This window comes from Typopeltis vanoorti, chromosome 8 (genome assembly GCF_054136105.1).
Source record: "Typopeltis vanoorti isolate ZY-2024b chromosome 8, IOZ_Tvanoo_1.0, whole genome shotgun sequence".
Classification (NCBI taxonomy): domain Eukaryota; kingdom Metazoa; phylum Arthropoda; class Arachnida; order Uropygi; family Thelyphonidae; genus Typopeltis; species Typopeltis vanoorti.
In genome coordinates, this window is record NC_143556.1 from 23,485,411 (window position 1) to 23,513,258 (window position 27,848).

A 27,848-nucleotide genomic window follows, 5' to 3' on the forward strand; every position below is an offset into this window, starting at 1 on the left:
CAGGTGACAGATTGATTTGGAGGAAAATTGTAATTAGGAAGTTAGTAATGATGTAAATTTTTCATGTAGTACTATCATATTCTGTACACCCATTGAGGGTACTTGTCAAGAATTTGATGATAATGGTGATGATGTTTTATTAGATAAATTTCTAATCTTTTATGATTGGTAATACAGATATAACGTTATCAGGAGTTGTAAGTAGATCACATTTGAAAGTATCTTTCATACATAGAGTAAGGTCAATTAAAGTGGAATGTTGAAATATTTTCAGATCAAAACATTACTGTATCAAAAGCAGATCACTTATGCTTAACATCAAAAGCTTAAATAACACGGTTAAGTTTTCACATAGGTCTTTGTGCATTTGAAATTATTGCAATATAGTTTAATTGGGCCACTTCTAATAGAGGAATAGAAATTCAAAACAAATCATGCAAAAATAAAAAAAGTCAAGAGTCACAGGTGTCAGTTTGCCTTTAAACAACTATGTACTCAAAACCAATGGAAAGGAGCAGGCTTATTACAACATGTTGGTAACACACACCTCTGGTAGCGAAATACAGAACTAGATGGTTACAAAATTTATAATTTATTTATACATAGTATAAATAAATTATATTTATTTTGTTTCTATAATTAGATAAAATCACAGTGCTTTCTGTTTGGATAATACAGAAATCACTGCGATTTTATCTAATTATAGAAACTGTACTTTTATCTTAGAATCTGTGTTGCCTTTAATTCTGAATATAACAGGTGCTATTAAATATTAATATTTTATGTCAGTTCTATATAAACATATGCAGTTGGAATTTTTGTTCCTGTTATTAAATGAATTTGTTTAGATACCTGTTATGTGTAGAGATCATGCTATTTTATTACTAGAGAAAGATTTGATATGGTTAGCTGCATACAAGTATTACCAAGCTACAACTTAGGAATGTTATCACAATTGTTCTTCTATATGCATACAATTCATATACCAGTAGAAAAATGAAGCATTTTTGTCTATGATGATAATTATATTACTGTATTAATGATTTTGTATTTTTAATTTCAATATTACAGGCATATGCTGACACCAGACCTAAAAGGTGATGAGCCACTAGATATGTCACAATACCTAAAGTTGTTTTGTACCTGTCGTATACCAGGCATACAATGTGATACAGTATATTTGCCTACTTCCCAAAATTCTGTTAAACCAAGACATATTGTAGTTGTGCACAATAACAATGTAAGTGTTCGACATTTTTTAAAATAATTTTGGTTGATTTCTTGTTTGTTTTAATATCTGCACTCTTTGTGGGTATAGGTATTCATCTTCCTCCTTAATAGGTTCAGCCTCAATGTAAATTGACTTTGTGCGAAGTTAGTTAATTTCCTGATATGACATTTTTATTTTTGTATTATGTGACATCTTTAGGGAGTCTCAACTCTGTCTCCACCACTCAATTCACCAATTACAATGAACTGCAACTACACCAATGCCATCTACTGCCAACCACCACCACTAGTATTTTCACAGACAATCACAAACATCCATGCCCACGGCAGGATTCGAACCTGCAGCCTTTTGGCTGGAGAGAAGATATGCTAACCACTCGGCCAACCAGGCCGGTCCTAGTTGGCCAAGTGGTTAGTGTAATGTGTTAAGTCTGTGATGATGTGTATTCTCTGGCCGGTTTGTTTTTGCATGATGAAAAACTTGAATTTCCAGAGAAAGAGTCCTCATGGCCTAGACTAAATTTTGTAGTTTATTATCAATGATACCCTTTTCCAGGAAAAGGGCAGAATAGATATTGTTGTGCACAATAACAATGTAAGTGTTCGACATTTTTTAAAATAATTTTGGTTGATTTCTTGTTTGTTTTAATATCTGCACTCTTTGTGGGTATAGGTATTCATCTTCCTCCTTAATAGGTTCAGCCTCAATGTAAATTGACTTTGTGCGAAGTTAGTTAATTTCCTGATATGACATTTTTATTTTTGTATTATGTGACATCTTTAGGGAGTCTCAACTCTGTCTCCACCACTCAATTCACCAATTACAATGAACTGCAACTACACCAATGCCATCTACTGCCAACCACCACCACTAGTATTTTCACAGACAATCACAAACATCCATGCTCACGGCAGGATTCGAACCTGCAGCCTTTTGGCTGGAGAGAAGATATGCTAACCACTCGGCCAACCAGGCCGGTCCTAGTTGGCCAAGTGGTTAGTGTAATGTGTTAAGTCTGTGATGATGTGTATTCTCTGGCCGGTTTGTTTTTGCATGATGAAAAACTTGAATTTCCAGAGAAAGAGTCCTCATGGCCTAGACTAAATTTTGTAGTTTATTATCAATGATACCCTTTTCCAGGAAAAGGGCAGAATAGATATTGTTGTGCACAATAACAATGTAAGTGTTCGACATTTTTTAAAATAATTTTGGTTGATTTCTTGTTTGTTTTAATATCTGCACTCTTTGTGGGTATAGGTATTCATCTTCCTCCTTAATAGGTTCAGCCTCAATGTAAATTGACTTTGTGCGAAGTTAGTTAATTTCCTGATATGACATTTTTATTTTTGTATTATGTGACATCTTTAGGGAGTCTCAACTCTGTCTCCACCACTCAATTCACCAATTACAATGAACTGCAACTACACCAATGCCATCTACTGCCAACCACCACCACTAGTATTTTCACAGACAATCACAAACATCCATGCCCACGGCAGGATTCGAACCTGCAGCCTTTTGGCTGGAGAGAAGATATGCTAACCACTCGGCCAACCAGGCCGGTCCTAGTTGGCCAAGTGGTTAGTGTAATGTGTTAAGTCTGTGATGATGTGTATTCTCTGGCCGGTTTGTTTTTGCATGATGAAAAACTTGAATTTCCAGAGAAAGAGTCCTCATGGCCTAGACTAAATTTTGTAGTTTATTATCAATGATACCCTTTTCCAGGAAAAGGGCAGAATAGATATTGACTAAGCTAAAGGACTGTGTGTGTGGGGGGGGGGGGGGGGACATGTGCACACACATATGTGTTTTTACTATTCTATCAATATCTTAGGATCTCAGGTGTTAAATGTAAGTATTTCTTAGTATATGCCTTCAAGGACTATATTTTATGTTAATTCCACCTGAAAGGTTGAAAAAGCACGTATAGTACTAGTGATGGGCGCTAAAGGTTAGATACTTGTGCACTTTTTCAAGCTGCCTCAGGCCTTCTATAAGTAAGGTCATGGTGTTTTCTGGGTAATGAAAAGCATCTACTACCTGAGGACTTAACATCCATACCATCTTTGAACCACATACGTCTTGTTGGCTGGTATGTAGGCATGTTATTAAACTCAGCTGTTACAATTTACTTATCAACTATTTTATCCCAGCTTGATCTAATATTTGTCCAATCTCCAGTATGACCAGCTTTATTGACTGGGTTATTTTATTGCCATTTTTGTTTCGAACACATTTTGCTGCTTTTTCACCTTCCATTCTGTTTAAACGACCATTTACACTGGACTACTTTGCTTACAGATTGAATCCAGATATTGTGAAGTTTCTTCCAATGCTGACATACTTATTCTGTTATTGATATTCTGTTCTCTGGAAGACACTGACATGTAAAATTTAAAATAATTTTGCATAAATAGTTGAAATGGTTCCTTATTCCACAGGTTTAGCACTTTGAATGCAGTTGTTTTCTGTTTTCTGGTGTGTTTTCATAGACATCTTGCTTGCAGAAAATGACCATTAAACAGTCACATTACAACTATGTCAAGCTATCATAGTTGTTTTAATGGATGCTAATGTAAAAGAGTGTTAATGTAAGTTATTTTCAACATACCAATAAATGTTGACCATAGCCTGGCCCTAGAAAATCTAAAAAATGTGAAAATTTAAATTAACTAAGAAGAATGACTTTTCTGGAGGACTTGGAAAGATTGGTAGTCAGTTACTTTGTAAAATATGAAGTGCTTTATTTGATAACACTCTAAATTTGATATATGCTATAAATATTAATGCTTCGACTGGCAATACTGCTTAGCAATATCATATCATCCTTGTGAATGTGACATCATGCAGAACTTAGTGCAGTGGAAAGGGAGGAGGATGCACTGATGTTAAGCAAGCAGAAGGTATATGAGGAATTGAGTAAACTTGATGATATATTACTGCTTGGTTTGAGAGAATGTTCTAGTGAATTAACAACAGCATTAATGTATCCTTTTAACATCAGCCATAGATTGGACCAAGTTCCAAAGGAGTGGAAAGAGGATAAAATTGTTCTGCTTCATGAGTGAGATAAAACTAAGGTTTTGAATTATAGGCCAATTTGTATATCTGAAGTTGTGGTTAAAGTGTTAGAGGTTGGTGAGGACCAAGATTCAGCATTCTCTATGATGGATAGAACAATTTTTTTTTTTTTTTTTTTTTTTTTTTTTTTTTTTTTTTTTTTTTTTTTTGCTAAAGGAAGATCATGTTTTAGTAATCTGTCTCCATTCTTATTCATCATCTGTATAGAATCAGATATCAATCTTAGCACTTTGCTTTATGTAGATGTTGTTATACTCCTAAACACGTCTAGTGCAAGTCTAGGATTTTCTGACTGAATTGAATAACTAACAAATTTGATAAAATTAGCCACAAAAAGTTCAAGACTATCAAAATTGGCAGATAAATAGAAAACAAGTTCATTTGCATTCTCATTGGACATATGGAACAAGTCAAGTATTTCAGCTATTTAAGGCCCAGTTTTAGTGAAGATGGCAAATTAAATATAGAAATAGACAGCAGAATAAGTAAAGCTGGTATGGTTGGGAAGCCAGATGAATAAATTTATATGGAATGAAAGAAATTAGCCAAAACACAAAACTAACAGTATACAAGACAGTGTTCAAACCTGTATAACTTATTATTATTACCCATCACCTCCATTTACTTTTTGCCGGCCTGGTTGGCTGAGTGGTTAGTGTATCTGCTCTCCAGCCAAAAGACTGCGGGTTCAAATCCTGCCCTGGGCATGGATGTTTGTGCTTGTCAGTGAAAATACTAGTGGCAGGTGTCGGCAGTAGATGGCTTTGGTGTAGATGATGAAAGTAGTAGTTAGTGGATTGAGTGGTGGAGAGTTGTAGAGTAGGTATCCTCCCTCGATGAGTCTTTGGACTCCCTGGAGGTATCATGTAATAATAATAATTAACATCTGACCTCCATGGAGTTAGAGACTCATTGTGGCACACACTGTCGCACACAATGCTCATCCAACCTGCCTTAAACTGATTTAATGTGTCTACATTCACAACATGCTCACTCCTCTGCTCACACCCTCCTCATACAGTTTCCAGCCTCTTGTTCTACCCCTTCTTCCATTCTATGAAAAATCTCCTCTATGTCAAAATGATAACAACCACTGATGTAGCTTATATATGTCAATCATACCCCCTCCTCCTATTCACAAGTTTTGTAATTTACATTCTCTCAATCTGTCTTCATACCCCACATTCCAAACACCACTGACCACCTTTGTGAATCTTCTCTGGACCCTTTCTAAGATATCCTCATCAGCATGATTATTCTGCAAATTTGTGCAGAATAATCCATGTGAGGCCTGATCAAGGCCTTAGACAATGACATCATGATCTCTTTGTTTCTGCATGTCAGGGCCCTCTGCTTCATTGCCATTATCCAATGTGACGTCTTCATAACTTGTGCAATGTGTCGTCCCCTGAATTTCAGGTCCTTGTCCACCATCACTCCCAGATTTCTCATCTCCTCTTCTTCCTTGAAAGTTTCCCCACTAAGTATACTTTGCATGCCATCGCTGCTTACCAAATTTCAAAAGCTTACACTTTGCAACAGTGAACTGATAGTTCCACTTACCTGTCCATTCTTGCAATCTATTCAAGTCCTCCTGTAAGGCCATAATATCTGCTTGACCCTGCATTGCTCTTCCCAATTGTGCATTATCTGCTAATATCTGCATATCACTAGTTAAACCCATCCCAACATCATTAATATACAAAATGAACAATAATGGGCCAAAAATTGATCCCTGCAGCACACCACTAGCGACCATCTTCTTTCTGTATACTGCACTGCCACATACAACTTTCTGATGCCTATCTGACAGCCAGTCACTAATCTAACTCAGAAGTCTCTTATCCAGTTCCATTCATTTCAATTTATTTAAGATCTTGTCATGTGGCAGTCTATCAAAAGCTTTTGCAAAATCTACGTATACCATTGTGTATTCATCTCCCTTGTCCAAGACATTTGTCAAAGACATAGTACATAAGTAAGTTAGTAAAATACGATCCTGCTTTAACAAATTTATCAACCCATTTCTATATCCCACTTCTCACCAATCTTTCTAGTACCTTCACTACAACTTCAGATATACACATTGGGCTATAATTTGTAGCCATATCCCTATCACACCTTTATGCAGTAGAACAATTTTACCTTCTTTTCACTCCTTGGAACCTGTGCTGTTGTAAGACTCTTATTAAACAGGCATGCCACTGCCAATTTCCTGGAACATTCCCTTAAGATGCATGGTGAAATGTCATCAAATCCTATCGCCATATTGATATCAAGGTTATTTATTTCCTCAAATAAATCCTGCTCACTCATGATTAAGCCATCCTCTCTTATGCCCTCTACACTTAACTTGCTCATGATTCCACCCTGATGAGGATGAAACACCCTTATACACTGATCACTGAATACCTCAACAGTCTTCTGCAGCAGTTACCATTCTATCATTTTCATCCATTAATATCATCTTACCATAATCATTCTTTCTTCTACTTGCCACATATCTAAAAAAAAACTTTCTAGGGTTTTTCTTTGCCTGATTTGCCAATTTCTTCTCATACCCCACTTTTGTTTTCCTTACTAACTGAGTCACTCTCCTGGCTTATGCATTCTGAGAGTTGAGTTAAAAATAAAGCACTTATCAAAGACTAGAGACCATAGATAAGAGAGTTCTGAGAAAAATTAGGGAAAGTGCATAGATTATATTATAAATGAAGATATTAGGAAGGAACCTAACATTGTTAGCATTCAAGAATGTGTATATAAGTAATCTAAGGGGGTATGGTCACTTAAACAGAATAGGAGAGGAAAAGATAGCAAAATGGGTGATGCTAAGATGACAGTGAAAATACCCAGAGGAAAACTAAGATCTGTGTGGATTGATTCATTCATAACTGCCCTAGAAGACCAAAATATTAGACATGACAATATCAGAGTGCTGACAAGTAATGGATTAATATGGATGAAAATTGTTGATAGGAGATTAGTAATAATATAAACTTTATCATGTATTATGTCATTTTAGCCTGTACACCCCCTTAGCATTCTGATAGTTCAGAATGCTAAGGGGGTGTACAGGCTAAAATCTTCCCTTCTCCCCCCTCCCCCAGTTACACTTTAGGTATAAGACCTTTGTGAGTTATGCTGATCGGTGTGGAATTCTTGGAACCTGCTGCATGGTTTTGACCAAAGACGTTAACTAGTTTCATATGGAGGTGCTAAATTATGCAAACCAAAAAATAAACAAACAACAACAAAAAAGCAACACCTGCACAACTAGTATGTTGCCTACATTTACCTTGACCATAAATCATTTTGTGGAAATTCACATGAGCACTAATCTTTCTGAATTGTCAGAATGACTGTATACTTCTTCAGCATAAAACCATTATTTAGCACACAATTCTGTTCCTCCCAGAAGACCTATTGATTAGCTCATTGGAATATCAAATCCAAAAAACCCAATAAATCATGACATCTGACAAGGCTGCCCTTTATCATCATTGTCGTTGAGTCACTGAGTGAGCACTTTGCAAGAATATATCATCCAGGTGGTGACATTGCAGAAACGAATGTACTGGTAGATTATATGGGAATTGTGGTGAATGAAGTGGAGTTGAGTAGTCTATTGCATAATCTCAATGTCAATACATCTGTGGGATTGGATGATATACCAGCTCATGTTGTATGAGAAGCAGCTAAAGAATTGTCAGTACCCTTGATCATTTTGTTTAATTTGAGTCTCAGGTCTGGGTTAGTCCCAAGGGGGTGGAAAGAGGGGAAAATAGTTCCACTGCATAAAGGTGGTTCCAAGACTGCTGTTGTAAATTACCGACCGATTAGCATATCAGGAATCATTGTCAAGGTCTTAGAGAAATTAGTCAAGAAAAGAATACAGGATTGGATAGATGAAAATGAGATATTGTATGGGGGACAACATGGTTTTGTGAAGGGACTTTACCAAGGCTTTTGATAGGATACCACATAGAACCCTAATCAGTAAACTGAAGCAGATGGGGATAGATATAGGGTTGGTGAGATGGATAGGAGGGTGGTTGAAGGAGAGATACCAGAGAGTGGTTTATTCAGGAGTGGAGTCTAAAAGACTGCTTGTGACTAGTGGAGTGCCACAGGGCTCTGTTCTTGGACCACTGCTTTTCAATTTGTTCATCAATGATATAGGAAAGGATTTGAGAAGAAGTGTTAACTTGTTTGCTGATGATGCAAAGTTGGGTAGAGCAATTATGAGTGCACAGGATGTCAAAATTTTACAGGATGATTTGGATAGTTTGGAGGACTGGGCTAGGAAAAATGGATGTCAGTTTAATGTGCCAAAGTGTAAGGTTATGCACTTTGGGGTGAAAAGAATAGCAGCAGTATATCGCATTGGTGGAACCGTACTCCAGGAGATTGATGAGGCCAGGGATTTGGGAGTGTTGGTGGATAGGGAATTGAAGTTTAGGGGGCACATTGCAAAAGTGACTAAAACAGCTCACCAAATCACTTGGCTTCTGAAAAATACTTTAACATGCAGAGACGAACAAGTTGTTGTTCCTCTGTATCGAGCCTTGATAAGACCTCATCTGGACTTCTGTGCCCAGCTATGGGCACCAGGGTTTCTTCGTGATGGGGAGGAAGTGGAGAGGGTCCAGAGACGAGTGACCAAGATGATAGCAGGTCTGTGGAATGAACCTTATGAGAATAGGTTGAAGATTTGTGGGTTGCAGAAATTGGTCGATAGGCGAAGGAGGGGTGATATGATTGAGACATTCAAATTACTGAAGGGTTTCTATAAGATTGATCCAGAAGATATTTTTGAAAATATGACTGGTGATGGGAGGACTAGGGTCCATGAATGGAAGTTGGGCAAGAGCATGGTTGACAAGGGTGTTAGAGCTAGGTTTTTTACTTGGAGAGTAGTGAATGAGTGAAATAAGCTTCCAGAGTCTGTTGTGGGTGCTACGACTGTGAATGAGTTCAAGGCAAGGTGTGATAGATACTGCGTGAATGTCAAATAGTTGTTCTTGACATGATGTTAGGGCCTCCCTCGATGAGTCTGTCGACTCCTTGGAGTTGCCTGGAACAACAATAATAATAATACTTGTCAGATTGTGAGACTGACTGTTCATAAAAATAACCCATTACAAAGTGTGATGGTTATGTATAGATGGTCAGGTACTCCTGGTCATTAATGAAGACAAATTGCAATATTCTGTGCACTATTTAAACCTTATTGCTGAAAAATTTAATAAGGAAATATCAATTGTAATAACTAAAATTATGGCCTTTCAAGGAAGGGAACCAGTTCAGAGTGAAATATTTATGTATATCTATTGAAAATACAATTCTTGAGCAAGTAAACTGCTTTAACTGTCTTCATTATAATCTGACTTACAAAGAAGAAGAAGAAATTAACATTAATAATAAATTCAAAAGTACAGTGGAGCACTTAGAATGATTAATCAAGTTTTTAATCCAACAAAAGTACAGAGATATACCAGAATTCAATCATAGAAGACATTAGCAAGACCAGCATTTAACTATGAGAGTGAAGCTAGAATCAAAAAAACAAGAGCTGAACAATGGCTTGCATCAGTTGAAATGAAATTTATGAGAACTACAGGGTTATATTGTATGTTACTGGACCAAAAAAACAAAGGTATAATGAATAAATAGCATGTAAACAGAATGGACTGGATCAGGATACCTCAACAGATTCTTTGATACATCCCTAGAGGAAGGAGACTGTTGGGCAGACTGGCAGTCCTATATGTGTACTATTGGATAGGATGATATTAGGAGCTAATGTACTTTTTTGATTCTGTGTGCCAAGCTACAGAATTTTCCTCGCTCTGGAACTGTCAACATTCCATTATTGTATTTAAAATTTCAGGATAGTCAGGCCATATCTGGTCCTTCTCACTGCTATGTTCTTAGCTTGAATAAATAATGGCTTCTTTATAATCCTTTTGCTTTCCTAGAATTACTGCTTCACTGATCATATCTAATCTAAAAATTCAAGTAATTTTTAGATATTTTAGCAAACTGAAGCCAAATATGTACAGTTGTTACTAATTGAGAGTATAGTAGTAATTAATTATTCAAAATTATATAGCAAAGTTCAGAACTTGATGCTATGCAAATGAGGATATATATATTTTTATATCTGCTATTTTTTTTTTATTTTTATAGTTCTTTCAAGTTGAGGTCTGTGATGCTGATGGCAATCCTTTTTCTGAAGCTCAGCTCTTTACTCAGTTTAAAAGTGTAGTGAGCCAGTCTAAGTTCATAGTATCTGGTGTTGGAATTTTAACATCTTTACCAAGAGATGAATGGGCAGTGGCATATGAAAAACTGTGCTCTGGTAACTAATACAGAAAGAAATAGAGGGTTATTAAACTAGAAGTTAAATTATTAATTATTATTAGAAGTTAAGTTATTAATGCATAGTGACTTTGGTACTTTTAAATGACAGCCCATTTAAAAAGTGCAGTGTATAAATGACATAATTTTTTGAAGTAATTTTTCATGAGGAAATCCAGCATATTACAACATCAAGAATACTCCTCTAGTATGTTTATTTAAGTGTTAAACTGTGAATGAAATTATTTTGTATGTTTTTGTTCTTCATTCACATTTAACATAATCTACCATATACTAAGCAAGACTTGTTTATATATTATTTGTTAGTCCCTTCCTTAAGATTTAGTATTCATGTATTTTTCCTTGAAGTTCTATTAATAATTAATTAATTAATCAAAGACATATAATAATAGTATTAGACTCTGTATTTAAATATTATTAAGTTTATTTTATTTATTGCTATGATAATGTTATAAGAATTTGTATTTGATAATTTAACTACGCATTAATTGAAATGTAAATATTCTATTTATTCCAACTTGTAGAAGTTTAACGTTATGCAATAGCTCAATTTTATTATGTTTTGTTTTGTTGTCATGGAGACGTATGTAAGTAAGCGAGCGCAAGTTTGGAACAAGGCGTGAGGGAAAATGCTGAAAGTTTACTGGAAAGTTAAAGAGATCACGAGAATAATTTAGGCGGGAATAATGGATATATAAGCGAGGAATGCTGGAAAAAAGAGAGAATTAGAGATTTATTAGAGAGAGATTGGCATTCAGTTGGAATCGGAGTATTCAGCATTCGGGGAATCAGAGTGCGATATTAGAGAGTCGGCAAGTCACTCAAGCAGCTAATTTAAGTCTACTAGTCGAGAAGCAGTTAGCTAATAAGTTGTAGAATAACAATTATAGCTATGGAAAACAGCTGAGAGCCTATTATATAGACTAGCAATACTTGAGTTGAGATTTAATTTCAGCGCCGACCTTTCAAGGACATACGGAACCTTGAAGCAAAGCACGAAGTTACTAGAGAATAGTAGAGGCTGTAAAGTTGAAGTTTACCGTTAGCTGTGTTTAGAATTATAGTGCCTAAAGAATTAATTGAATGCCGGAGGAATGAACAACTGTGCATATAAAACCTCAAGTTAAGAATTATTGTGTATTGCCTTAATTCATGAATGATCAGTAGTGCTTCATGCAAGAACGTCTGATTATGTGTATTGTGACCGTGAATTGATTCAGTTATTGCTTAGAAGATTTATTTTAATGAGTGCCGTTTATTGTTAAAAGTGTTTACAGTTATAAAAAGTGTTTGTGTGTAGGTTGATGAAGGAAGAAGATTATCGGTAAGAACATTCCAACCATTAATATTCCTATGCAGAGATGTGAGTGTGTTTCATCCAGAATTTCCTTATGTTAACAGTAACTATTGCGAAGATTAACTGAAGTGTAAATTTAAAAGTGTTTACTTGTAAAGAGGTGTTACTGCGATTTTATTGTATTTGGAACTTAAGGAACTGTAAGAAGACTGTATTAGAGATAACAAATTTACCATTGTCTGAGTTTGTATGACAGTATTATCAGAAAGGCTGAAGTGTTTGTAATATCTTAATTAGTGATTTGATCTTAAGTGTAAAATTTGTGATTTTAAAATGAAACGTTTGTTTTTGTTAATGAAAAGTTGTATTTTGCCTGAATCTCTTTTACTGGACCATTCATAAAATATTCGAACCAAAGCGGGTAAATTAAGTAAGTTAAATATACTCGGCCAGTATATATAATAATAACATATAAAGGAAGGGTAGTTGAGAGTTGGTTTATCTTCAATTCTTGAACTAATTCAGATATAAAGTGGCGCAGTCTTTAAATATAAATTTTCTTTATATTTGGATTAGAAATCAACTTACAACTTATCAATTAGTTAAGAACATCGTAATAGTAATCATGTCGGATCCAAAGTATAGATTGAGAAGAAGTAGGATCCAACATAAGCAATATAAATGAATGATGCTCTCAGGGAAAAAAAAAAAGGCAATGAAAGATGCAGGTGTTTTGTGTAAATAATGTAAGAGTATTCTCAAATGTCATCATTTGCTGACATAATTTTTTAGTGTATATCATATACTTACCAGCCACCGAATTAGAAACTTTGTAACAATTAGTGGTTTCTGTTTAGGCATGTAATTTCCAATACTATCCAACCACAGATGCTAGAATCCTGGCTGGCAGATTTTCCAAGAAGAGTTAATTCAAGTTGAAGGGAGAAAGGAATAAGGCAATATATGAATTCATCACCTACACAAGATCACTTGCTTTATACATAAAATTTTCCAACTGTTGTACAAGCAAAATAGTTACCACTTTAAAACCTAGATTTTTCATTAAAAAAAACTAATTTTCCAATGTATAATAATAAACACTCGTCTCACGAAATGCATGGATTGATTATGCTATTATCGGAATGGATTCACCTTCTTTGGCCATGCACAAAAGTTCCATCTTTGCTATCTAGAAGAGGGATCATCCCAGATTAGTACATCTGGGATCATCCCTCTGTACTAATGTACTATAGGTTTACATTATTTTAGAGGACAGTACCGATCCTCTTCAATTCCCTCTGCATAGTTGGGTTGGATATGGGTTGGCAACAGCTGTCATTAAATGTTTCGGTCAATTGCTGCACACAGGAAGTTCTGTTTATCTGCACAAGCCTTCTCAGATGAAGGCAGTCTTATTCCTGACAGGCCTTAAGACCATGGTTACACCTCTTAGACAAGCAGTGGGAGTTATTTTTCTACTAATTAAACATCAAGAATATCTTGCCTTTTGAGAAACCAGTAAGCTCTGTTATTTTCAAAGTTGTGGCTCCAGCCAAATGAGTGCCCACAATAACCCTTTATTGAACTCTGAAAGGTCTTTTGTTTTTCCCATTGTGTTCAACAGTGTTGATGATTATTGACCAGCAGCATTCTTACATAGTTGCCTAGAACATGTGGTGATGCACATGTGGCCAGCTATTATATGCTGTAAGTGACATTTACATGCATCTGAAAGTTTCTAATTCAGTGGTCAGTATGTGTATGATTTCACTGTTGCTAAGTATGACATTTACGTGGTTGAAAAATTTCATTCTCTCATTACCATCCTGCTTGGAATCTGAAGCTGCTTAAAAATGTTCCATCTTTGCTGTCTAGAAAATGAATGATCCCAGATTAGTACATCTGTACTAATGTACTATAGGTTTATATTCTTTAGTTGGTGGTATTCACATAAAAAATGCATTTCCAAATAGCCATTGGTAGAGATGGATGTGCTCTGAATATACCACAATTGTGCAGAAAATAGATGTCAGAAATAGACTTCGGTCCACTTTACAATTAGTCAAATTAGTTTTTTGAAATAATAGTAATAATTCTATGAAAGAATTTCAATTGTTAAAAGAAAACTGCAGTTGTGCATCACATGATTCTCAAAGGAAAACAAAAAAATCAGTTCTTTTTTGATATTCCTGGAAAAGTCACTTCACACCCTATCCTGCTTTCATTGCACTTAGGACAACCAGTAATGAAGCTATTTTCAATATACAAAAAATCATAGTCATATAATAACTTTAAATGCATATCCATGAATGGTTGTAATCCTATAACACAAGATTAATATCATGAGTGATGATGGCTTAGATCAGTGGTTCTTAACTTTTTAGTAGTCGCAATCCCTAGTTTGTAGTAACATAATAATAATTACTCTTTTTTTAAAAAATAGTGGTTTTATTTTATTACTGATTATAATGACAAAAAAAATCAGAAAACAGAAATCAACTTTACTTAAATATACTGTAAAAACTTTACTGTATTTATATTTAGGAAATCAAATAATGTTCTTTGTTTACTCATTTTATAAGGGGGTAAATATTAAGAAATAACAAATCAGTTTTACAGCCCTGAAAGTTTTGAAAAGTAATTGCACTCAAGTAGCACTTAACAACGTTAAGTTCTATGCATTCGTATTAGTATTGTTTAAAAGTTCAGAAATTCACTTCTATCACATGTTCACTCGCCCAGTACGCAGATGTCATGACTTGCAGTGTTTCCAGCAGCGAAAAGTCAACTTGTGGTGCCACCACAAAAGAAACTATTGCATTAAACTGCATAATTCAGATTACTAATTCAAAATGTTACAAGTTTCAAACAAAGTAAAATAAAGAGCAAAAAATAATTTATTTTTAAGAGATTTCAAAATTTTAAAAACTAGAAATGTTCTATAAATTTTCTGCAGTCCCCTAGGTCCCCCCCCCTGGCTAATCTAGAACCTCTGCTCTAGAGACCAGGTCTCAATAAGCAAGGTTGTAGTCTCATGCTAGGCAATGAAAATCTTCTATCACCCAATGATATTCACAAACAAACTTCCATCCACAGTAAGATTTGAACCACAGTTTAAGAATTGAGATGCTATCCACTTTGCCAGTCATGTTTGCAGACTGTTGCTGTTACATTACGTAATATGGATATAAACAGGAATATGATTTAATTTTTTACAAAATGAAACTGGATAATAAAACTATAACTGTAAGGATAAAATAATATAATAGGTGTATTAGATTTTGCATCCTGAGAAATCTTTATATTACAATTAATGAAAAGTTAGGATCTATAGCATATTAGTGTTGCATGTTGATTAAGGGTTAGATAATCCTTTGCTCTAGAGACATACCATTGACTCCTTTAGGCCGCTTCTTATTTCTGTACATTGGATGATAAAAAATCATATCTAAAGAGCTTTATAAAATCTTTACCATACTAGGATGGCCTGTATAATTAAAGGATAGTTGAAGATCTTTAATTTACAGATGGATGAAACAGGAACCAGTAAAACTTGCTGCATCGATAACTTGGGATATTGGTTATGTTACAACATAATTAGACAGAATACTTTGAAGGAATTTCCATCATATGTTGCATTGTGATATGCAAGAATATAAGGCATGATCAAGATGTTTGATATTGGCTTTGTTTCTCCAGAAAACCACATTGCCCAGTAATGTATGCATATAGATCCTCTGTAGCTCACTCGGTAACAACAGTACCCTTTCATTGAAAAGACACAGGTTTGGATCCTGCCCTTACCTACAGATGAAAAGCTTTTACAAAGGGCTTTTCAACTTCATGTGAGTTGGTATCACATACAGAGATGGCAGGGTTATTCCTCATGGAAATTCAGGTTTTTCATACTACATGACAGACTAGCAAACAGTGTAGATAGGATTAAACTGCCCTATCCTATATTTAATTAGGTTTCTGTGAAGCCAAGTTACTCAGATATGACAGATCACTGAGCATAACATGTAAATGAAGATATATTATTACTATTATAGCAAACATGCATGGAGTCAATACTCATCGTGGGAGGAGTCACTCAGCAAGCAGCATATTGTATTGAACTTTAAACTTGTTCATGCTACTAGCATTCACAACACATTCTGGCAATGCATTCCGTTTATCCAGCACTCTCCATGTAAAAAAAAAAAAAAATCTACTCCTCACTTTCCTCTTCATGTAACCTCCAGGAATGGCACTATCCCCCCCCCCTCCGCAACACACACACACACACACACACACCTTCAGCCTGTATGTATAAGCCCTTCTTCTCTAATGCAGTACCAAATATCTCTATCATGTCATCCTGTTGCCTATCACTGAACTTTGCAGCTTACATTCCTTCAACTTCTCTCCATAACTCTATCTCATATCAATTTTACACTTAAGAGATTTCAGAACTCTACAAATTGGTGATGTGTGGAAGAATTAAGAGAGAAGGAATCTGTTATTAATATTTTTTTTTGAACAGTTGGATGTTGTAGTCTATGGTGAAGACTTCATTTCCAGAGAACAGAGATAAATGGAATTAATGGTTTTGTGGGTTAGTTGAGCTCTGACTAGATGTTGGGAAGAGTACTGTTTTAACAGACTCAAAAAGTTGGCAGATTGAACTGCAGAAAATACAGAGATAAGATAAGTGTGCCTGTGAGATAGTGGTTGAAGTGCATCATTGAGGAAGGGTTATCTTATCCTCAGACATCAAAATATTTTAGAGAGATTTTGGTTGCACCACCTCAATCATGTGAATGTTTGAGGTTCAATCATGTGAATGTTTGAGGTTCTATCATGTGCAGATTTGTAATTTGTACAGAGTTAGTATGAATGGACTAATGGAGAGGCCTATATCCAACAGTGGAAAGAGGCTAATGAAGAAGTATGGATGGATGGATGAAAAGCAGCATCATGAGAGTGGAAAAGAATGCGTAGCTTTTTTTCTTTTTTTTTGTTTTTGAAGGAGATCAGTCAGTCTATGGATATATATATATAATTCTGCCTGTTGATTTGTGAGTTACTGAGGGGGTAATAGTAGGCGAGCTGAGATTCAACACAATAAAGTTCAACACAATATGCTGCTTGCTGAGTGACACCTCTCCATGTTGAGCAGTTTTATGGAAAGATCAATGTTTAAGGCACTAGTTATAGATGATCTTGAAGATGTTTGCACATTGAATGGTTTGTTGAATAAGTAAAATGATTGGAGTGTATTGTTGTCAGGGAAGCTGTAGACAGGATTATTGGCAATTGAGAGCAAGTCATTTATGACCTGCTATCAGTATTAATCCTGTCTGTCAGCAGGTTATGTAGTTGAAAGAGAGTAGATGATAAAACAGAGCCCTGAGACAATCCTACTTGAACAACCAGTGAGAAAACTAGGTAGCCAGCTTTCTCTCCTGTCATTCACTGAGGACAGAAAGCAGACCAAAGTTGCAGGTCTTGATGCCAGACATAATCAAGTGCTCAGGAAATGTCAAGAGCAACAACATGTTTCTCCAAACTGTTCCATAGCACCTTTCCAGTGGTGTATGATGTAGGCTAGGAGATCAGCCAGGATCTACACAAGCAAGAGTGATATAATGCATTGGTGGATCTTAAGGTAGAAAAGAAGGTGGCTGTTGATGAAATACTTCATTATTCTGGAGAGGATTGAGGTGAGAATAATCACTAGTTTGATACAGACTTATCTTGCTTATTTTCTAGTAGATATATGTTTGCTTTCTGTATTGAGATAAGTGCTGACTGAGCATAAAAGATTGTAAAGATGATACAGGACAGGTGTTAGTTCTGAAGTACAACTTGTTAGTATCTAAGTTGTTTATTATTCTGTTATCTCTTTGTCAAAATAACACAGGGGCATATGATGCTCTGTTTCTGATATAATAGGATGTGATTTATCTTGGTCATTTGTGTAGGAGTTGGAAAAGAGTGATTCCAGAAGATCAGTAGTTTTATCTTTAGGTGTTGTAACTAGTGCTATCTGGATGAGAGAGATATGGAAGTATGAATGAGCAGAAGTTGTATCTGTTGGCCTGCAAGGGGTCCATCACATGTAACCAGATGGCATGATTTCCATTTGGACAGGAAGTGAGTTTTCTGCTATTACAAAGTCAGGTTTGAATTTGCTTTGAATTTGAATTTGCAAATTCAAACCTGACTTTGTAATAGCAGAAAATGGTTATTTTGCATGCTTCAGCATAGGCTGAGTATGAAGCTGGAGTTCTTGTTGTAAGCCCCCTATGGTATGCTGAATGTTTTTTCTAAATGGTTATTTTGCATGCTTCAGCATAGGCTGAGTATAAAGCTGGAGTTCTTGTTGTAAGCCCCCTATGGTATGCTGAATGTTTTTTCTTAAACTACCTTGGTACAAGTGTTATTAAATCATGGAAAGTGGGCAAGAACTTTGGATGGAATGGGATATGAAGGCCTTTATGCCAGTGAGAATAGTTCTGAGTGCTTCCTACTTGGCACCTTTGTAGGTCAAAGGACTCAAGGTTAGTAGTGGCTGGAAGGAGGATGTTTGGTGAGAGAGAAAACTTGACAGGAAATGTGCTCACAACTACTATCTGCATTTTAGAAATGAACTATCATATCACAGCAGCAACGTAACTAGTGGGTGCATCATTCTCTAGAAAATGTGTCAATTTGAGTGATTAAGCATAATTTAAATTACATATTATGTGGAGAGTTGTGCACTGTGCCTTTCACAGTTAATGCTTGTTGTACTATAATATTTATTAAGCTTTCTAAATCATTTTTAATAACAATGTTTTTGTTTTGTTATGGAATGCTTAATCACTACAAATCTCAATATAGCAAACCCATAGGGATCATGGGAATAGTATGTTATAGTCATATAACATACTATTTCTTTTACCATGTGCCATTGTGCCTATGATTTTTTTTTTCTTTTAATATAGGCTTTTAGTAGTTTGTTACAAGTAAGTTTACTATAGTGAGAGTCAGTTGTATAGATTACTTGAACTTGCATCTTAGCTGCTTTTTCATAGAACTAGTGCAAAAAAAAAAAAAAAATTAATTAATTAATATTGAAGAATTTTTAGATTGCGTAAAGCCTTTTACATTTTTCTGTTCTAAATAAAACTTCAAATATATTACTATTATTACGGTATATTATTGTTAGATTATTAATTATTATTGTATTATCATATTTTTATTATTTGATAGTAAACTGATTAAAATTTGACTGTATCCTAATATTTAATACGTATGTATATATGTACACAAATGTTTAACTTGTAAAAACTTTTTTTTTTTTCATAAAATATATTATACTTGACAAGAAGTTATATTCTTATTTTAATCTTGTCAAGTATAATATAAATGTTTAACTTGTAAATATAATAAAAGTTTATGAAATCATTATTCAGTTATGACAAGCTATTGAGTCTAACACGAAAGGGAAAATGAGTAATTTGTTATTCTTCATAGATCCGGTCAATAAAATCTGTTTGGAAGCCATTCACCAGTCTATATTTGTACTTTGTCTTGATAAAGTTGTACCTAATAAGAATCCTGATTCTATTTATGATGAATTACAACAGATCATGCATGGCTTTGGAGGAGATGTAAATAGTACAAATCGATGGTTTGACAAGACATTACAGGTATTGCGTTCTACTGTTTTTAATGATAACTATAGAATTACAAACAGAAATTTAGAAAATTTTGGATTTATCATTATCATCAAATTCCTATATATATATATATATATGTGCCCTTAGGGCAGTTGCAGGATGCTATGATAGTACTAAAAAAAAAAAAAAAAGTTCTGGGTTCCAGTCCCACCATTTTTGGCTTGCCTTTGGTGGAAGATGAACTTCATTGCCTGCTGTGTGAGACCACTCCCTACTTATTAGAATCTTGAAATAGCTTAAAAAAGTTCCATATTTAGTTTCTAAGCAGGGTTCCATATTATGTAAAATATAAATCTAAAAAAAAGATGTAACATTAAAAAAATATAAAAATCATTAGCTCACCCAGGGTACTAATATATGCCCAGTTCCCCATTTACACAGTAGATTGGTTACAAAAAAAATCGTATAACTGAAAACCATGTTAAAAAGAATACAGTGCATATGAAAAAAATAGAAGAATGGTTCCAGATATGAAAACCCAATATGAACAATAAGTTATTTTCAAACAGAACATATATATATATATATGTATGCATCTCTTAAACAAAATTGTATGTCACTAATAAAACAAAAATTCAAAAAAGTCCAAATACACCTTCATATATGGTTATTAGTTAAATTTTATTCACTGTCACTTTTACTTTGTTATTTTGTTACTTTATTTGTTACTTTGGCCACCCTGTTCATACTGCAATGGCAAAACGTTTTCTTTAGTAATATTAACTAAATTAGTATTAATTTCCAATAAATCTGAAGGTTGGTTTTTTTACCACGAACTCTGTAATTAATCGTTGAAATCCTGTTTTGATTAGACCTTTGTATAATTCTTCATTTCGGACCATACATGACTTCAGTTCATGTTTAAACTGTTCAGCTCATTCAGTATTTGGATCATGTGTAAGAAAATGACTGCAATTTTACTAACCATTTGAAGTTCTTTATTTATTTAATCCAACAGTGAGTAGAATCTGTTCATCATCATCACTTTTTTCTTTTTCATTGAGATTCTCAAGGATGGCTTCTATTATTTCATCATCACTAACAGCCTTGTCAACCATCAATTCTTCAGTATCTGCAGGCAAAAAAAAAAAAAAATCATATCCTTCTCTGCCAACTGCATGTGCTAATCTGATGGTAATGGGATATTCAGTTTTATGCAAAGATACAGGGTTTTTCTTTTTCACACATTTTGGCCAAAAAGCTTTCCAGCATGTATTTAAAGTTGATGGTTTCAATTCTGATAACACCAACTTAGCAAGTTTGATGCATTCCAGAGAATAGAAAATTTCTTTGGATAAATCAGATAAGGATAATTTACCTTTAGTAAATTATCCTTATCTGGTTTATCCAAAATCCAAAATGTATTGGAATATTCTTCTTATGTAGTACGTTTTGAAGGTAGCGATATACACCCTGGTCTAGTGGTTGTATTAAGGATGTTGTATTAGGTGGCAGAAAACAAAATTCCACATTCAGGTGTTCTAAAACAGGATGGGCAGGCACATTGTCTATAATTATAACTTAACTTATAAAGTTAAGTTATAATTATACTTATAATTTAACTTATAAAGTTAAATATAGAGCTCTGTATAATGTTCCATTTACCCCATATAATCATAGCATTTCGAAAAGCTTTTGTCTGGGCACCTTGTAATATGCTTTTCACAGATTTACAAAAACTTAAGTGTAGATCAATAATATAATAATAATGCAAGCAGATACTCACATGGAAAATCTTGATATTTAATTGTAAAATTTTCATGCATTTCACAGGCATCTTCAGTATGGAAATAGAATAGCAATTATACAAAGAAGAGAAAAATTCTAAAAAAAACACTATCATAGTATCATGGAACTAGCTTAAAAGGCCTATTAATTAAGTTCCCATCATTTGGTTTGTCCCATGACTTCTGCAATTGGATTGCAAGCTTTCTGACTGGACACACACTATGTGTAATAGTGAATGGTTCTTTATCCTCTCACTATTCAACTAATGCTGAGGTTCCACAAGGTTCTGGACTCAGTCTTGATGTACAAGACTGAATATACAATATTCGGTATTGTCAATGACCTACTTCTGTTGACCACCGACCCAATACACATTTCACAGATAATACACATTTCACTGCATTCCTACCTTTCTTGAAAGTTTATTTTTCACTTGGTTAGAGTATAATAAAATTAGTTTAATCCTTTATCCAAGTGTGAGCAAACAAAGTTTGCGCCTGAAAGTATCTTCAGGACTGGGGTAAGGTGCTACAACACCAGGGCAACTCGTTGCAAAGGTGGAGCAAGCTACCAACATTCCTATCTCAGTATCTCCTATAATGCAAAACGCATCTCCTTGCGGATATGTCTAATGTTATGCATTAAGGGAAGGGCCACTACCCAGACTAGCTTTGACCTTTATTGAGGTCTCTTCGGTGGGAGCCAGGCCCAAGTGGAGATAATGCAAAACGCATCTCCTTGCGGATATGTCTAATGTTATGCATTAAGGGAAGGGCCACTACCCAGACTAGCTTTGACCTTTATTGAGGTCTCTTCGGTGGGAGCCAGGCCCAAGTGGAGATACCAGGCAGAAGCATTAGCAGGTCATCTCTACCTATAGGAGTTGCCAAATGGTGTGCCACCCTTTTTTAATAAATTACTCTGGATTTAGAGAAAGATGTTGAAAGTTTATTTTTCACTTGGTTAGAGTATAATAAAATTAGTTTAATCCTTTATCCAAGTGTGAGCAAACAAAGTTTGCGCCTGAAAGTATCTTCAGGACTGGGGTAAGGTGCTACAACACCAGGACAACTCGTTGCAAAGGTGGAGCAAGATACCAACACTCCTATCTTTGCTCCACCTTACCCCAGTCCTGAAGATACTTTCAGGTGCAAACTTTGTTTGCTCACACTTGGATAAAGGATTAAACTAATTTTATTATACTCTAACCAAGTGAAAAATAAACTTTCACCATCTTTCTCTAAATCCAGAGTAATTTATTAAAAAAGGGTGGCACACCATTTGGCAACTCCTATAGGTAGAGATGACCTGCAAATGCTTCTGCCTGGTATCTCCACTTGGCAAAAACAGATGTCAACATCTTTCTCTAAATCCAGAGTAATTTATTAAAAAAGGGTGGCACACCATTTGGCAACTCCTATAGGTAGCGATGACCTGCTAATGCTTCTGCCTGGTATCTCCACTTGGGCCTGGCTCCCACCGAAGAGACCTCAATAAAGGTCGAAACTAGTCTGGGTAGTGGCCCTTCCCTTAATGCATAGCATTAGACATATCCGCAAGGAGATGTGTTTTGCATTATAGGAGATACTGAGATAGGAGTGTTGGTAGCTTGCTCCACCTTTGCAATGAGTTGCCCTGGTGTTGTAGCACCTTACCCCAGTCCTGAAGATACTTTCAGGTGCAAAATTTGTTTGCTCACACTTGGATAAAGGATTAAACTAATTTTATTATAATTCCTACCTTTCATTTGAAAACCTTACACTACACAAATGACCTCAACTTACAGTTGAGGTCATTTGTGTAGAACAGAAGACATCATCTTCCAGTGCCCTCAGTTCTGATCTCCAATCCATCCTGAAGTGAGGTTCAGATAACCTCATCAATTTCATAACCAGCAAAACCCAGTCCTGCCTTATTTCACACAAAAAAAAGAGCCATTTTCTTCTAGTATTAACTTTGACAATGCTCAGATCTGTAAGCAAGATAAGATTTCTCCTCTTGGAATCATCTTGACATTAAGCCTCTCCTGGCTAAACATATTACAACCATTGCCACCTCAGCTTTCAGAAAAACTAGGATTTCTCTTTTGCCCAAGGCATTCATTCATTTCTAAACAGATGTTAACCTTGTACAAATCACAGATCTATCCTACTATGAGGCCATTGAATACTGCACTCACATTTGGAGTGGTGTCCCTAAAAATACTTGACTCAGTACAAAAGAGGAGCAATCTGATTGATTAATAACCTATCTCTTACCAACTCACTCCACCTACTTTCACAGAGGCATTTGATTTCTGCAACATTCATCTTCTATAAACATTTCCATGGTAAATGTTCACATGAAATAGCATCAATAATTCCTCCACTTCTTACTAAAATCATAAACACATGCAGCTGCCACCCAACATCCCTTCACAGCACAACTCCAAACCCACAAAATAAGTTTTTATTTCCTCCTTCATTCCAGTTACTGCTATATTGTGGAACAGCTCCCCCCCCCCCCATGTGTTTTCCAAGGAATACAATATACAGGCCTTCAAATCAAATGTAAACAAGTTTCTCATTTTCCAACCCACTACCCATACTCAGTACTAATGTACTATAGGTTGATCAACCAACTTCTTGTGTGTGGGCTGAACATGAAAAAAAAAAACTCTTCCTCCTTTCCATGGTTGAACTGCTGATTCCATTCTCTTGATCCAAACACTTTCTCAGACTGAATGATATAAATAATTCTTACAAGAATGAAAGTCTTCAAATCCCCATTCCAAAATTCTTGATTGGTATCCAAGCCTGGATTTCCAAGAAGTATGCCAAGATAGTCCAAGAAAATAAAATTCAGCATAAAAATTCAAATCTGTTTTTAAAAAGCTGAAATGCAGTTCCAGTATTAGTTCTGTTCTGTTCTTCCTGTTCCAGTATTAGTTTAGTCTTCTGATCACTTGTTGAGGCCATTGGGCAGAAATTTTGTTCATGGATGTTTTCACTTCTCTCTCTCACACATCCAAACAGTAATGCTGTAATTTGATTGATTCATTGATGAACAAGATGAACAATAGTAATAAGGTATTCTCTACCTTATTACTATTGATTACAAAGAAATCAAATGAATCCTGAATAGCTTGGACATAAATGATCATCTGGTCATGATAATATCCTTCCTGTTATGCTAAAAAAAAAAAACCTCTATTCCTGAATTAACACCTACCTTATACTGTCTTTTCAATATTTCTTTCTCAACTAGCATCTACCCTACAACATAGAGGGAGGTGGGGAGAAAAGAAAAAAAAAGATGATAAAATTCAGCCAGCAAGCTGCTGTCTAATTACACTTACTTCAATTATCTCAAAAATCATAGAAAAGGTAATGAAGTCTCTTTATGGATTATTAAATTGTCTATTAAAACAATTAACATTTTTCTGTTATATTCTCAAAAACAAAAGAAAGTATCATTATAAAATATATAACGTTTACACAAGAATATTATTTAATTTGCCAAATATTTCAGTCTGAATATTACAGATCATCTTCAGTGGCTACATAGGAATAGTTTTAAAAAACAAGGCGGAATACGAACAGTTGATCATTCACAAATAGAACGAGCAAAAAAAAAAAAATTAATGTGTTATCCTGATTAAACTTTCCCAAATTTTTGATTCAGATATATAGTCATTACGATTCAAGTTAGGATGTTGAAGTAAGGCCTCCACACTTTCTTTAAATAAATGTTCAAAGTCTTGGACCAAAGGATGTTGTGGCTTGTTTCTATTCCGTGCTGAGCTAATCCAGATTTCACAAGTTTGTTGTGTTGAATGGATGATTGATGCTCTTGAATTCTTTTTTCTATAGAGCGTCCAGTTTTTCCAAAGTAGTAAAGATTACAGTTACACGGAACTTGATACACACCAGGTAGAGACATAGTTGAGCGTTTATCTTTAGAAGGAAAATTTGTTAATAGGTGTATAAGTGGCTGTTAAATCATATTTTTTCAGAATTCTTGAAATTGGTTCTGAAATCCCGGAAATGTAAGGAATTGGAACTCGACATATTGAATCTTTGCTGTTTTGTGTTGGATTGTAAGAATTGAAAAGATCTTGTGTACTCTTTTTGGAGAAGCCATTTAGTTTCATGTGATGTTTGATAGTCGAAAGCTCTTTCTGTAATAAATGAGAAGTTGAACAATTAGTTTTGGCTCATCGGATTGAACATTTTATGATTCCTTAAGTTAAAGGGAGATGGGAAATCCCATTTTATTTTGTAGCCGGGTATGAAACTCGGATCGAAATCCATCAAATAAAATAGCCTTTTGGCTTATTATATTTTATGATTCCTGTTTTTTGACGAGGATGATGGGCAGATTCTTTGAAAATATAATGACCTGTGAAAGTTGGTTTTCTGTAAACTGTTGTTGTAAGAATACCTGAAGGTGAATGGATGAGGAAGACATCTAAAAACGATAACTCATTTTCTTTTTCGTTCTCCATGGTAAACTTTATAGGAGGATGTAAGGAATTGATCCTGCTTAAAAAGGGAGGTAAGGAGTCTCTGTTATGAGGCCATACAGCAAAGATGTCGTCTATATATCTAACCCAAAAGGATGGTTGAGGGAATATAGATGAGAACAGGACTTCTTCTAGATGTTCCAAATAAAAGTTGGCTAGAGCAGAAGAGAGTGGACTTCCACTTGGTTGTAAAATTTGTTTTGACATAAGAAATATCCAGAGTGCATTACGAAATCAAATAACTTTATAATTTCTTGTGGGAAGATGTCAGCAAGTGATTCTAAAGTCTCTTTGAGAGGTACATTCGTATATAAAGGTTCTATATCAAAGCCAACCATAAGATCTGTAGGTTGTAATGCGATATTTTTCAATTTATTTAAGAAATCCGAAGAGTTTTTCAAAAAAGAGCGTGAGTTGCCTATGTGTGATTTCAATAATTTAGCTAGACATTTGGCTATGATTAAGTAGGAGAATCAATACAATCCACTATAGGACAAAGAAGAATATCTGTCTTATGTATTTTAGGTAGACCATAAAATCTAGGAGGCCTTGCAAAATGAGTTTTTTGCCTTTCAATCATGTCTACAACCAAACTTATGACCTCATCTAGCAGGGAGTTTAATTTCTTCAGTTGTCTGTTGGTTGGATTGTGATTGAGTTCTTGGTATGTTGAGCGATCTCGAAGTAAAAGAGAAAGTTTTCTTCTTCTGTAGTTTGAAGAGTCCATAATTACTGTCGCTTTCCCCTTGTCAGCTTTAGTAATGATGAGGTGACTGTTGCTTCTTAAGGAATGTAGTGCTTTCTTTTCAGAAGGAGATATGTTCAAAGGAGGAAGCTTGGCTTTAAGTAGCGAAGAAGCAACTTCTAGGCAGAGAGCATTAGCTTTTTCACTTGAAAGATGAATGAGGTTCCGTTCGATGTTAACTAGGAAATCTAGATATGGAATCTTTTTAGGGACTATAGAGAATTCATGTCCTTTTGAGAGGATGAGCTTTTCACTATTAGTTAAAGGGCGTCCGGATACGTTGAAGATCCAATTATCTGGAACTTGGAACGGCTTGATTTGTCTAGAAACAAAAACATCATATTTCCGGTTTAGATGTTGATTCTGTTTTTTATATGAATTATATAGAGCATTTAGCAACATTCAGAACTATGTTTGAAAGATGTGGTTCTAAGTTTGTGGAGATATAGGTACGGAGATCAGAAACTTGATGAATGTTAATAGCAAGATCATGTTTAGCTTCTCTGAGTTGATTATGGATTAAAGATAAACTGGTGTTCCTGTAAATATTATGAACTCCAGGAGATTTAATGGTTTCTTTAATCTTAACGAAATTGGGAATAATCATGTTGTCGCTGCATTTTTTCAGAAAGATGATCCTCGCTCGCAACTTACCTTGTGTTACTGATAGTTTACCTAATTTACCGTTTTTTTTGATGAAGTTTTCCCAGTGAAGGAATAAAATTTGATTCTTTAAAGATACTTGTGACATTAGGATTATAAAATATATACACGTTTACACAAGAATATTATTTAATTTGCCAAATATTTCAGTCTGAATATTATAGACCATCTTCAGTGGCTACATAAGAATAGTTTTAAAAAAACAAGGTGGAATACGAATAATTGATCATTTACAAATAGAATGAGCTGTGTGATGTCATATCGCTAAGTATTAAAAGAGTAATAAATATTTTTTATCAGAGTCATGATTAAATTAAAGATATTAATTTAGAAATTCATGTAATAATCATAAATAACATTAGACTAATATAGAAAAAAAAAAGAAAAAAATTAATGTGTTATCCTGATTAAACTTTCCCAAATTTTTGATACAGATATACAGTCATTATGATTCAAGTTAGGATGTTGAAGTAAGGCCTCCACACGTTCTTTAAATACACATTCAA

At 34.8% G+C, this 27,848-nt stretch overlaps 1 protein-coding gene across 2 annotated transcripts in view; it reads left to right on the top strand.

The window, feature by feature from the left end:
* Positions 1-27,848, top strand: part of LOC150103850 (carnitine O-acetyltransferase-like) — a 187,441-nt gene that overhangs the window by 70,136 nt on the left and 89,457 nt on the right. For both annotated transcript variants that reach the window (XM_090397153.1, XM_090397152.1), the window contains 3 exons: positions 1,072-1,240; positions 10,505-10,676; positions 19,497-19,672. In XM_090397153.1, the coding sequence (XP_090253279.1) occupies positions 1,072-1,240; positions 10,505-10,676; positions 19,497-19,672 (517 nt within the window). The remainder of the gene's footprint in view (positions 1-1,071; positions 1,241-10,504; positions 10,677-19,496; positions 19,673-27,848) is intronic.